The sequence below is a fragment of the Macrobrachium rosenbergii genome, chromosome 10, assembly GCF_040412425.1.
Source record: "Macrobrachium rosenbergii isolate ZJJX-2024 chromosome 10, ASM4041242v1, whole genome shotgun sequence".
In the NCBI taxonomy this organism is placed as follows: Eukaryota; Metazoa; Arthropoda; class Malacostraca; order Decapoda; family Palaemonidae; genus Macrobrachium; species Macrobrachium rosenbergii.
Window position 1 is genome coordinate 66,287,207 of NC_089750.1, and position 15,156 is coordinate 66,302,362.

The 15,156-nt window shown below is 35.8% G+C and overlaps 1 protein-coding gene across 3 annotated transcripts in view; it reads left to right on the plus strand.

Annotated features, from left to right (window-relative positions):
* Window positions 1–7,589: 7,589 nt before the first annotated feature.
* Window positions 7,590–15,156, plus strand: part of C3G (C3G guanyl-nucleotide exchange factor) — a 310,671-nt gene continuing 303,104 nt past the window's right edge. Inside the window, exon 1 of one of the 3 annotated variants that reach the window (XM_067110521.1) lies at window positions 7,590–7,810. In XM_067110521.1, the coding sequence (XP_066966622.1) occupies window positions 7,786–7,810 (25 nt within the window). In that variant the 5' untranslated portion in view covers window positions 7,590–7,785. Of the gene's footprint in view, window positions 7,811–13,406; window positions 13,431–15,156 lie in introns of those variants that run through there. The other 2 variants (XM_067110524.1, XM_067110523.1) reach the window with 2 other exon arrangements.

A 15,156-nucleotide genomic window follows, 5' to 3' on the forward strand; every position in this document is an offset into this window, starting at 1 on the left:
AAATAAAATTATGCTGATCTGTGTTAGATAACCCAAAGATATAAGAATTTCCATATTGAAACAAGATCTTGACAGCAGATAAAGAAGCTTTATCAGGGGAGAGCTTCTGTATTCAAAACTTTTTTTTTTTGTATATTATAATGACATTAAACAGCTGAGTTTTCATATGATCTATGCAGGTAATTAGAGAAATGGAAATGAGAAATACAGCAATGAGTTCTATCAAAAGTCTACAACATTATGGCAATCTGGATAAGACTGAAACATTAAATCTTAATTTTTTAATAGTGAAGAGACAGTTATTGACCAATCAGAATCAAGAGTTACTGACCAATCAGAATTTATCTTTATTTTTAATTGTAAAGAGTTGTGGGCATTACTGCCAAAATTAAATTTGGGCATTGTGATGAAAATGTTCGTAGAATTCTATTATTAATTAAGCCAAACCTGAGGTATAAGCATAGACCTGGGATGAGAGAGCTATAATGTCTTGCAATACAAAGACTATTGAGAACAGTAGCCAAAATAATACTGATAAAATGAGCAGTGTCGAAATGAAGGTAAGTTGATAATAAGGTTCAGGGAGAACTCCATCTCAGGAAGGCTTCTCAGGATGAGAATAACACTCTACACAAGGACAATTAACTTATTCAGAATTGAATGAGAAAGAGTATACCTTAGTTTTACCAGACCACTGAGCTGATTAACAGCTCTCCTAGGGAAACTCACTGGGGGAAGTAAATGCTTTATTACAGCCCAAATCTATCAGTTTAAGGCAAATATGAGTTATCGATTGAACTGAGTTGAACTGAATATAGAATTTAGGCCAAAGGCCAAGCACTGGGACCTATGAGGTCATGCAGCGCTGAAACGGAAATTGACAGGAAAAGGTTAAAAAGGCGTAACAGGAGTAAAACCTCGCAGCTGCACTATGAATCAATTGTTAGGAGAGAGTGGAAAGTAAGATGGAAGAAAAAGAATATGAAAGTAGATACAGTAAAAAGAACGAAAGGGGTTGCAGCTAGGGGTCGAAGGCACGCTGCAAAGAACCTTAAGTAATGTCTACAGTGCACCGCACGGGATGCACTAATGGCAATACCCCTCTACGGGAGATATGAGTTATCAGAACGAGCGAAAACCTTTCGAATGTGAGGCCTAGTGGTAAATAGCTTTCAGGAAACGGGTCGTTATCTCGCGAACAGTAAGACAATGAAACATATAATACCATATTTATGAGTATTTCTTTTTTCTTTTTAAAGAGACTGAGGCCTTTGGGAAGGGCAACCTAACTCCCTTACCGAGCCTAGCCGGAAAAAACAAGATGGTGGATCAACTGTTCTGTTGTCGTATCGACGTATTGTATATCATCAGAAAGTGAACCAGGTTTGTATAAGAACGAAGGACACTGGTTAAAGATAAAACGATTAAAAACAAAAAAGCTACACTATTTGATAAAAGGGAGATCATTAATATAAAAAGAAATAACAAATAAAGATGAATAGACTTAAAAAAAATCTACGGAAAGTTCAATCGTTATTTACAATAATTTATAAAAAAAAAAAATGAAGACAGAAAAACAGCGATTTAAACAAAAATAAAATCCTAACTGAAAATCCAACCGTTATTTACAGTGATCGTGCGCGCGCATGCGTTTCCAGTACCTTCATCAAGTGTGGGGGCGTATTCGCAAGAGCGCGCGTGCGGGCGCGTTGGTTAATGTTTATGCATTTTGATAAGTACACCTCATAAGTTAACGGATATCCTTTACTGGGGCTGTGTAATGGCGTAGTCTTGTCTCCTGCGCATTCAGATGTCTCTTTTAATTCAAAATTCTTTGCTCTTATTTCCTGATTTTCGGTGTACTGTAATTCATTGTGCATACGTGAGCATACACGAATAGTGTTCGCTTATTTTGCGTGTGTGCGTGCGTGTGTGTGTGTGTGTTTGTGTGTCCGTGGGTGTGTTTGTGGTTGTGTAGCCTATAATATCTTTAGGGCAAACCTGTCAGTAAATTGGCCGTTATATAAGAATGTATATTTATATTTATGGTTTACACTCACACACACACACACACACACACACACACACACACACACATATATATATATATATATATATATATATATATATATATATATATACAGTATACATATATATGATGACTGACGTTTAACTTTTAAAACTTAACTTAAATGAAATGATTTAATGCGCACACACGCACTCCACATACTGTACATACATATGAATATATATGTATATGTATATGTATATATATATATATATATATATATATATATATATATATATATATATATATATATATACATATATACTGTATATATACACATACATATATGTATATATACATATATATGTATTTATATATACATACATGTATGTGCATATATACAGCATATATATACATATGTATGTATGTACGTGCGTGTGTGTGTGCATTAAATCATTCCAGTTAACAGTCAAGTTTTAAAAGCTAAATGTCTGCCAATATGAGCGGTGTATTCGTAATCACATTGCTATTTATTGCCCTGCACGATATATCAGCAAGCTATTATCATCTAGGTGCAGGAAATCCTTCTTCTTCCTGCATAGAGATAGGAAATTTGAGGTTTAGGACTGACGTGTTGTTTGCATAATTTCACCTGTTATTTTTAGGGAAGTTATACGCTACGACGGGGATGGAGGGAGATTTTCTTTTTAAATTTCACAATATTCGTCCCCGCAGGGGGCTAGCGCGGTTAGCGCACCTCATTCGGTGCACTGTCGGCATTACTTAAGGTTCTTTGCAGCGTGCCTTCGGCCCCTAGCTGCAACCCTTTTCGTTCCTTTTACTGTACCTGCTTTCAGATTCTTCTTCTTCCATCTTACTTTCTACCCTCTCCTGACAATTGATTCATGGGGAAACTGCGAGGTTTTCCTCCTGTTACACCTTTTAAACCTTTGACTGTCAATTTCCGTTTCAGCGCTGAATGACCTCATAGGTCCCAGTGCTTGGCCTTTGGCCTAAATTCTATATTCAGTTCAATTCACAATATTCGCTTCTTCTTAGGAGTTTGATTAACAGCTTAGAGGATATTCCTTCGTAACTGGAAACACATAGGACTATGAAGCGGGAAAGAAAGTGCCGAAGAGCCATTAATATCACAACACTGTTTTCTCGTTATAGATCAAACTGTTCCTTGGGCTAGCACGGGCTCTTGCTTCCATAAGCAGCTCACCTACTCCCAAACGTATAGAAATCTGCTCTTTGGTCTAGCAAAAGTCGCTGAACGGATGTGGAATTATTCCTTATCTCAATATGCTCCGAGTGAAATTATTATTATTATTATTATTATTATTATTATTATTATTATTATTATTATTATTATTATTATTATTATTATTCAGAATATAAACCCTATTCATATGGAACAGGACCACAGGGGCCATTGTCTTGAAATTCAAGCTCCCAAAGAATATATGATAGAATATGGTTAAGGCATTGTCCGTTTACCTAATGTTTTAATTAATGTTAAGATTTCAAAACTTAAATATAGTTACTATAACGAAAGCTGATTTCATTTCCCAGTTAGAGCTAACGTTCGTCAAACATATGAGTGTGGAGTTCTCAGAACTGCTTCAGTCATCCTATAATGTTATCTATTTCTGCTTATTACTCACGTACGTTATTCCATTCATCTCTCGTATATTTTACACTGGAATTTGACAAATGAAGTTCAAATTCTCTATGATTAAGGAGATTTAATTTGTCAACTTCTCGTCTTCCTATTTTATACAAAAAACTTGCTTGAATGAGTTTGGTTTAGCAGATATTTTTTTACCAGATACTTACGGAATTCATACCACATGAGACTAAACCTCAAAGCTAGACTTCAGTTCTCGAAGTAAGACAAACAGAATTGCTATGCATTTTCACTCTGTCGTCTTCTACGCAATTAACGAATCTATTTGAGGATAATGAAATTCAACCTTAGTCATCTATCAGCATTACTGGTTTCCCAACGACTTCAACCCTGTTTGGGAAACTCGTCATGATTCTATTTTCTAAATCTGCTTGTCGGTTAGACCGTGTCTTATTGAGCATCAGGTATCCTTCGCTTCACCTCATTTACTAAGCTTTACATTATCTCTCTCTCTTTCTAAATGCGACGTTGTTTCGTTAATCGGGGAATGGGGGTTCTTGTTTTAGTTACTCTTCCCGACAGGGATGAATTAAAAGTAATTTGTCTATTTTCAATTCTGCTCTCATCTCTATAGATTTCTTTCTTAAGATTCTCTTACATAGATTCTCTTATATAGATTCTCTTGTATAGATTCTCTTTATACTCTGCAGCAAGAAGGCTTCGCTGTTCCTACTTTTCGGAAAGATGTTTCAACCAGTCCCTCTAGGCCTATGCATCACCCGACAGACAATAACATTTCACATTTACTCTGTAGAGACGAGCAATCTTGGGATTAGTCTCTCTCTCTCTCTCTCTCTCTCTCTCTCTCTCTCTCTCTCTCTCTCTCTCAAATAATGAACTTTGCCCTTTACCCCTGTATCCCTTTTCGAGATCAGTCCAAGTCTTTTTTAGTTACTTTCTGCCTCCGCATAAAAAAAAATTTAAATAAATGAGTTTCTTCCGAATGATGTCGGTTGTAAAGTGCAGTTTCCAAGTACTATTTAACAGTGAAGTTTCACCTTTTTTTATTTTTCCAAGATAACGACGAATCATACCAAAAATGTTTGTCTTATCATTCAAATAATCTACGATATACAGTATATATATATATATATATATATATATATATATATATATATATATATATCTTTTGCTGTGTTGTCCTAGCTGAATATAGCGTTCTTCTTTTCCGGTCGGCTTCAGTTATCAGAGATAAGTGGTAAGCCACCAGTGGCTCTGTGAAAAAAATGTATTGTGTAATGTCAGCATGACGCACATGCTTTGGTCCTCTGTATGTAGATACACATATTCCCCCTATTAGCTGTTTACTTTGAAGGAAGGTGGTTCTTATGAAAAACAAAACGCGCACACTTAAGCTTTAAAATCTGTGATGTTTCTCCAGTGGCGAGAAATTTCAAAGCATGAAGCTCTTCGTGGATTAACGCTTTGGCTTATCAGCAGTACATCAGTACTCGCTTCCGGTCCTATGCACAGTACGGCACTCACCTTTGTTATCTTGCACACATTCTCTTTCTTACTGGATATTATCATATCCCAAACTGGCAAAGGGAACATAAGAAAGTCCCTCTGATCCGATAAATGTAAACAGAACCCATCTGACAAAATAGCCATTAACAAGACTAGCTAACGAGTCAGATCCAGTGAAACTAAACAGAACCCATTTGATACAATGACTGCAAGAAACCAGTCTAACGCAGTTAAACTAAAAGAACCCATATGATACAATGACCACAAGAAACCCAGTCTTACCCAGTGAAAATAAACAGCCCAGCTGATACAATGACTGCAAGAAAGCAGTCTAACCCAGTGAAACCAAGCAGAACCCACCTCATACAATGAATGTGAGAAAGCCATTCTAACTCAATGAAACTAAGCAGAACCCATATGACCCAGTGAAACTGAACTAACCCGATCTGCCAATGCCCGTCAGCTGAAGCCGTACCTGCCCCAGGGGAAACTAATTAGAATAAGCCTGACCTAATGACCTTAAGAAACCCAGTCAGACCCAGTGAAGCTAGGCCGACCTTACGTGACCCAGTGAAGCTAGGCCATGCCTACGTGACCCGTTGACTGCAACCTCAAATCATTTGACTCAGTAAACCCAAGCATAATGCGTTTGATCTCGGGATGGTAAGCAAAGGCCATTAGTCACGCGAAAGTTGAACGGAAACTGACTGATTCAAACGGAATTCATTTGTTTGGCTCAAACAGAGCCACCACGTAATCCATGGAGATATCTGTTGTCACTCAAATGACCTCATTAGCGATCCAAACAGCTCACACTTATGACCGACCAGAGCGCATCTATTATGCAAGTATAATCTGTTGTGACTAACGTGTGCCGGTTTATACCTAGAAGGCAACAGACTATATCTGATAAAAAAAAAAATGACTTGAGGCAGATCTACTTGAGACCAGAACGAAACCTCAGTTTTACTTTTAAAAATCTTGAAACGCTTGAGGTACACATCTGTGCATAGGATACTTCGTTTTCTAGGCTAAATCAATTAGGTCTATGGAGGAAAAACAATTCACATAGAACCTCCCCTGAAATGATTTACTGTAAAATGGGTTTGATACTGAAGGTATTAAAAATGCCTCGTGATACGTAAAATTTTTGATGAATAAAGTAATCTATGAACATATTAGAGAACTCAAACGCACAATGCGGCATTGCAAATCAATACCGAGACACAAACAAGCGTTTTACGTTGAACGTTATTACGGTACACACCTCTCGTTAGCGGCTGCAGATCAATAGCAAAAGCCCCTCAGGAGATATAAACTTGAATCACCTTCGATTCGCTGGGAATTTTTGTGACGATTCGGCGGCTTTCGGCACATTGATGAAGAATATCGAGTGTTTCTTTTGTTTTTTGTAATTCATAAAATGGTAATACGTGAAGTGAGATCTTAAAGGTGCTGAGTAAAAAGTCACCTTCATATAATTACTGACCCCCAGACGCTCGTTGCTCGACCTTCCCTCTCATGGACAGTCCTGAGACTAGCAGTTCTCTCTCTCTCTCTCTCTCTCTCTCTCTCTCTCTCTCTCTCTCTCTCTCTCTCTCTCTCTAGGCATATTATGCAACGAAATGGGTTAATATTGCATCTAAAATAACATCGAAAGGACAAAGACACAAGCATTTCAATCCCTGTCCGGAGGTTCAGTCGAGAACCTAAATAATCCATCAGGTCATTCAGACTATTTGCAATGGCGAAGTGGACCCTTTGCAAACCCAGCCCCTGTCTGTTTTAACGCTTAAGCTACCCGCTAAATGGGGCAAACATACTTGGGTCTCGACTTGGGTCTAGTGTTGCGACGTCCTCTTGGCTTGTGTTTATTGTTGAGCGGGATGTTGTGACCACGCCCACTCTCTTTCTCTCTCTCTCTTTCTCGCTTTCTTGCTCTTTACTCTTAATGAATGAGTAAAGGCAGTTTTCAAGACATTTCCCTTTCTTTTTCCGTTTCATTCCCAAAATTGAGTCTGGTTAATTATGTCACCAGAAAATGTAGGTTTTGTTTATAGGAGAGAATTTTGTCAGTCGGTTTACTGGAGGTAAACAAAGACTTGAATCAGCAAAGCAATTTTCATATCAAATCATTTAGCGTCTCTCACTCCTTCGGTTTCCGTCCTAAACGAAGACAATATGTAAACTACACCATTAACTGCGTAATGTCTCAGTTATCTTTAATAGCCTAATGGGCACGCTGCCGTTTTATTGGATAGAGGAGAAGTCCTCTCCCAGATGAAATGGTTTCCCTAGAGATCAAGGATATCGCTTAACAATAAACAGCGTAGCACACGCATTTAAGAAAGAAAGGAAGAAACAAGCTGAGATTTATATTTAGAAATAAAATGATGATAAAAGAGGGCGGGCTGGGAAGAGGGGTGGTAGTTCCTTCCTTGGCCAACAGATGGCGGGCAGTGTCCAATCAATCCAAAACATGACGGACTAGGAATAGCGGTTGCTCTCATATTTCGTGTCTTTATTCTGTATTCTTGGAAAACCACCAGAATGGGAACGTAAATCACAGGTGTTTTTGAGATATTAGAGGACAACGAAACCACCAACGAAGGACAGGATGTCCGGGAAAAGCGAGAAAGAAGGTAAGTGTCGAGGGACTCGGTCTGGTAGTGTATGTTTCCCTTGTTTGTACCTCACTGTCTAGAGAACCCAGCTGATAACAACGGCGGATGTTTAACATAATTACGGCGGTAATATCTTGCAGCTGATAACACTATTGCAGGGATAATAAACATGGTTGATCACTCGAGAATCCTGATATGAGGTTACTTTGGATAGTCGGTGTACAGGCGAGGAAGAGTAATTTAAAGAAAGGAAGTAGTGTCGACTTGAGTCAAATCTTAGCAGCTAAATCGTAAGGGATGGACCTTTGCCAATCGCTTAATAAGAGACCAGCCCCCGTATCAGAGGACTATGTTGTTCAAATTAAAATATATTGTTTTTATGAGCTGATAAATTTCGAAACACTGACGGGTGGGTAGACGTAATTGTACAAGTGGGAGATTTTTTCATACAGGTAAATTTAAACCAGACACGGATTTACATCTTTACATTCATGAGTAAACATACATAACCCATTCATAAACACCCGGAAATAGACGTTGAACTTCTTTCGTGACAGTTCAGGAATAAACGCAGAATGACTGCCCAAGATTAGCTAGCATTACGCATAACGTTTTTACTCGGCCTGTAAACGTTCTTACGTTCGTTTTACGTATGTTTGCTGCGCTGTGATAGATCAGCGTTTTGGCTTATAAGCAGAGAGTTCTTGTGTTCTCATGTTCATAAACCTATATATATTTGTCCGGTATGGGTAGCACACGCACGCACACTACATATATATATTATATATATATGTATATATATAATATATATATTACATATATGTATATATATATATATATATATATATATATATATATATATATAATATATATATATATATATATATATATATATATATATATATATATATATATATTTAATTTATTTATTTGTAAGCATTTTGTGCAATTGTATGTGAATTTAATATTTGTGAATTTTGTATATCACATACTCCATTAGTTTTGAATCCAATATAGTTTTGATCATATAGGCCTATCTATTCTCATCCTGCCTGACAATTGAGTTCAATTATTTATATATATATTGTGTGTGTGTGTGTGTGTGTGTATGTGCGTGCATGTGCATGTGAATTTTGCATACTTAGTATCCATAATTTAAATTCAAGAAATTAATGATTTCTCTCTTAATATTGAAAAATACATTATATATTTATACTTTAAATGCTTGATATATATAATTGTATGCATTCTTTTCTCAGCCTATTTGTGAAACTTACACATAGACTGCATCAGCCTTTTCACTCTTATTGAATAGCCTGGCAGATTTGTTGCTAATTTTTATCAGCATTTATTTAAGATAGTTATATAAATCATTATGAAATTCAGTTTTTTGTTAAACAAGAGACTGTAAAATGCTAAGAGCAGTGTTAGGCTATATGAATTTCATATTTTCAAGTGGTAGCTTAAACTGCCTACTTTGCAGGGCAGAAACCATTTTCTTAACAGGATATTAGTCAGTGGTTACAACTGTAATCAAATAAGGAAATAAAATGAAAGAAACTGAATGGAAAAATTACTAAAATTTAAGACGGTGAGTTATGGCAGTGGGTAGGCTACTGTAGGCTGCCTGAAGGTTTTGGCATAAAATTCGAATGTCCTTGACAGTATGACCTGGCAGTACAAGATTTATGCTATTCATATTTCTTACTACTTTTAAATGAATTTTTTTTAATGTGCTTAATACAGAATGTAATGATACAGAAAATTAAGTTCAGTTATTTTTATGGGATAATAAGTTAGGGGAACAGTCATTTGAATATCTACATTTGATTTCTGGTAGGAAACAAAAAAACCCTACCCCATGAGAGTTAAGGTTTGTAGTTGTAATAATAATGATAATAAAGTACTGTAGTTATAGATGATTGTATTTTATATGCATAGTAGAACCTTTTACCTCTAATCTTTTTATGTTTTATACTGAGAGTTAATGAAAACAATATGCTTTGGTTAAGGGCAAGGTGTATACTATGTAAAATGCATTCATCTCATAACTGCAGTAGTTTGTTTCCATTATTGTAAATCTCTACTCTCATGGGGTTGGCTGGGAGAAAGTTTTTTTCATTATGTGGCAAAAATAAGATAAAAAAGTGAATTCAAGTTCATTTTTCAATAACCTGGTTGTTGTTCGTCTGATTAAGGAGTTCTGTAAAACCTTTAATATTTCCCATGAATGATATTACAACAAGACAAGTACTGCACAGGTGTGCTACTCTATATAGTGATATATTTTATAATAAGCTGTTACTTTTCTATGTTATGTTTTTTTGTGTAGAGCAGATTACGTGTATGTATAAGTACATAGGCTATATATATATATATATATATATATATATATATATATATATATATATATATACACACACACACACACATACTTATAATCTGCTCTACACAAAAAATAACATAACATAGAAAAGTAACAGCTAATTATAGAATATATCAATAAACTGTATACTGTAGCACACCTGTGCAGTATTTATCTTTGTTATAATATCTTTCATGGGAAATATTACAAATCTTACAGAACTCCTAAATCAAACATAAAACTAGAATATTGAAAAATGAGCATGAATTCACTTTCTGGTATTATTTCTGCCACATAATAAAAAAAACCTCTCCTGGCCATCCCCATGAGAGTAGAGGTTTACAATAATAAAGATAAACTGCTGTAGTTATGAGATGAATGCATTTTATACAGTATACACATCGCGCCCTTAACCAAAAGATATTGTCTTCATTAACTCTCAGTATAAAACAAAAAAAGATTAAAGGTTAAAGGTACTACTACGTATGTAAAATACAATCATGTATAACTAAAGTACTGCACAATCACTATTATTACAACTACAATTCTTAACTCTCATGGGACAGGGTTTTTTATTTCCTACCAGAAATCAAATTTAGATTTTCAGATGACTGTTCCCCTAACTTATTATCCCATAAAAATCACTGATCTTAATTTTCTGTTTCATTACATTCTGTATTAAGCACATTAAAAAAATTCATTTAAAAGTAGTAAGAAATATGAATAACATAAATCTTGCACTGTCAGGCCATACTGCCCAAAACATTCGAATTTTATGCCCAAACCTTCAGGTACATTAGCCTACCCACAGCCATAACTGTCTTAAATTTTAGTAATTTTTCCAATTCAGTTTCTTTTATTTAATTTTCTTAAGAAAATGCTTTGCGCCCCTGCAAAGGAGGCAGAAGCTACCACTTGAAAATATATACAGTGTCCATAAAGTCATGGTGCAATTTAAAATACTTGTTGCTTCGTAATTATACATGATAGAATTAACCTGCAAAAAAGGCAAAGAACTTGCTGTGGCTTGTTTTTGTGTTCTGAAGTTTTATGTATTTTTTTTTTTCATCAAACGTTTTTTTCTGATCAGAATAATTTCCAAGTTTGTCTAGCAGGGACAATACGGAAGTTCTTGATTATATATATATATATATATATATATATATATATATATATATATATATATATATATATATATCTATTTTTATATACATACATATATTTTTTTTCTGCGTAGCTTGCCCTATGATACATAGGCCTAAAATACTGGGTTGCTTGTGTAGCCTAAGGCATGGTATCCATTAATAATCTTTACCAGGAAGATAAAATAATATCACAGGGTAGTAGGAATATGGGAAGGCATAGTTCTAAAAAGAAGAATAGGAATTAATAATGCGACCATAGCGGTTGATTCTAGAAATCACCACGAAGAAACTTGCTATATGACAAAACAGGTTATATTTAACAGTAAATTGCTGATACACTGAATACGCCTTAAAGGGCAAAATCCTTATAACTAAGCACAGCAACGGTTTATATCAGTTGCATCTTTTGTCGAAGGCTTCATTTATTTTAAATAACTACCGTGAGGTGGTCCCAGAAAACATGTTATTTAGCATTATGGATCAATCCTTATTTATTTATCCGGAATAAGTGTTTGATGAAATTTATGTAATTTGATCGGATAAGATTTAGGACTATAGCCTATTCCCTGGTAGTTAACTGTATGTGTGTATGTGATATGTGAATGGCACATATCATTTAGATACTTGATGCTGCCCCGGTTAAGTATTTAATACCTGATGAATACTGTACTGTTCTTTTGTTTCATACATTTCATTTTTAATGTATCCCACTTGTGTAATGTTCATCTGAAATGGAAAAACAGAATAAGATATTTTAGAAATAAATATTTTGGGAAAATTGGATCTTGTATTTATTAGTTAATGCAAACAGTGAACCAGTTTGATTTTTAGGCCTATGGCTTTAGAGTCCTAGGGAACCGGGATTTTGGGTTTAATAGTGGTTTCTCTGCCTAAGATCTGAAGAGAGGAAATAGATCGTTACAGCATAAATACTACGGGCTGATCAAAGAGCGAGAGCCCGTGCCAACACATGGCAGGCCTAGGCCTAATCTAACACCATCACAAGCAGAGACCCTGATCCCTGTTCATAGTGAAGCTTTTAAGGTATACGTGTTTTTTTTTTATTTGTTATGGCTTTTACTTGTGCGTCAATGCAAGGCTTAGCTGCGTACATTAGTCATATACTTTAAAAGTACAGTAATGCTCATGTAATTTCAGTTTCTAAGACTGATAAATTGCAGCCCGAAGATTGCAACTTTCCCGCGTTGGAGTATAAATTTGCGTGTGAGTATTGCATTAGCAGCAGTTACGTACCCAACGTTCAGTACTTAAAAATCGTTTTATGATTTTTTCGTTTTACATAATTTTCAAATCATCGTACTGCAGACCATTCGGTACACCTGTACATTTAGTAATTTTTGGTACGTACAAATGATGCGTGGGTTGAACATTTGTAAAGTGTCGCTTCCTCTCGAAAGCTTTTAGTTCACAATTTTCCAGAAAGACTTTGATGGACAGTAGAGGTTTTTTTCCATTGCACTTTATTTCGTTTTAGTGTATTCTGAAATTCTACATGCTGGAACCAGTGATGGACTATTTTTCTTTTTGATAATTACAGGAAGAGAAGTTTGTTGTCTCTCTCTCTCTCTCTCTCTCTCTCTCTCTCTCTCTCTCTCTCTCTCTCTCTCTCAGTTTTACAATTTTCTAAGATGTAGAGGGCGGGGGGAGAAGTAGCAAACAATAATAAAAAATATTTTTTTTTATAATTTTTCTACAGCATTCCATGCTCTCGACCAGATAATCTTCCTATAGTATTTTGTTAGTGACTGTTTAGAGGTTGCATTTGAACAGTAATATTTGAAAATTCTTAACGCTGTGTTTGTGAGATTAGGCTCATGTCATCCTCGACATTCAACCTGTTTTTGGTCACCGCATGGATGTGGATGATGGTTGAAAATCCGATGGCTGTTCACATGTAATCCACCGCTTCAGCCGTCAGACAAGTGCATGAAAAAAGTAGGAAGCAGTCGGTTGACTGCATTTTGGGGCGGGTGGCGTATGTTGAATTCCTGTGGGTGGTGAGGGCTTTGATGGCGAGGCCCCAAGCTTGTTAATTGCTAGGCCGATATCGGCCATGTTTACTTGGTGTTCTGAATCGGAGGCCAGTGCTAGGTGAGGATGCTTCAAGGTAGGTTAGGTGAGGTTGATATAGACTATGGTAGGTAATATCGGCTGCGTGAGACACACCAAAATGAAGAAGTCTCCTAGGCAGTATGCAAATGAATTTCGAATATGTTGTTAAATCTCTGCCTATACAAGATAAAGAGAATAACTTTTTCTCGGGATCTTGCGGCGTTCAGTGAGGGATACGGTTGATGGATCCATCCAAATGCGAATATCCGAATTTCATAACATATAGCTACAGTTCGTGTTGACATGAGTTGGCGTTTTCATATTTGCAAATAATTCTTGGCTTAGCAACAGCAGCAGCTGCGGCCTCCATCACAGACTTCCACGCGAACGATGCTTTTATATTTAGTGTTTAAAATTATTGTTCATGTAAATACGGAGCGGTGGTATTTTTACTTTAGTCTAATTACAAGTGTCTACAGTGCTCATGTAATATTTACGTAAAAATACAGAGCAATCGTAATTTGACTTATAATTACAAGTGTCTACAATGCTTATGCGATTTTCTCGCCTTTTCAAAGCTACAAAATTATAATGAAAATCTCATAGATGTTATTACAAGTCTTCTCCCAGGGTATCTTGTAACACTCGGAGAATTCCTGTATTTATGGGTCCTGTGGAAAGCAGGTTGCTTTTTTTCGCCCTAAATATTAGCAGTCACAATTTTAATTGTGACGATGAATATCATAACGCTACAAATAAAGTTTTTTTATATCAGTGCAAGTGAGTTCATTAGCAAATAATAGCCGTTGGCTATGGTTACCGTCACGCCTGCTGATGTTAAATTAATCGTGTATTTTAAAGGGCTCGGTTTTGTCCTTCGTAACCTTCACTGATAAATTTTGTCCTTCATAACCTTCGCTATTAAGATTTGGCCTTCGTAACCTTCACTATTAAGATTTGGCCTTCATACATAGCTTTCACTAATAAGATTTGTCTTTTAGTATTTCACTGATAAGTTTGATCCTTCATAACCTTCACTAAAAATTTGTATCCCTCATAACCTTCACTAACAAGTGTTGTCCTTCGTAACCGTCACTTATAAGTTTTGTTCTTTTAACCTACACTGATAAACTTTGTCTCTCATAACTTTCACTAATAGCTCATGTCCTTCTTAACCACTAATAGTTTTTATCCTTCATAACCACTAATAGTTTTTATCCTTCATAACCTTCACTAACAACAGTTGCCCTTCGTAACCTTCACTTAAAAGTTTTGTTCTTTTAACCTTCAGTAATAAGCTTTGTCCTTCATAACCTTCACCAACAACTTTTGTCCTTCATAGCCTTCACCAACAACTTTTGTCCTTCATAACCTTTAAGGAGGAGTCTTTGTGCATGACCTTAATCCGCATTAAGAATAAGGGTACGATTTTGCACATCAACAAACAACGAATATTAGGTAATTCTTTTTTTTAATATCCCCTTAATGAGCAGGACCCGGTCAGGTGTGCCAGACCGGATGGCCAGGTAATTAATCCTCAAAAGAAATTTTGTGTCTGATATCCCGCAACAAAGGTGGTTAGTGTTTTTTTTTTTTTTTTTTACTCCCTTTTACATTCTGGTTACGTCGATTGTGTTATTAATTTTCACCACGCAGTTTTATTTGTTTTTTTTTTATATTGCTTCATGTATTTTTTTTTTCATCCAGACTTGAATTAGAATCACATAGGCTTTTGATCTGTCGGTAACACCTGGGTCCACCAGGTGGCTCTATTTTTAGGT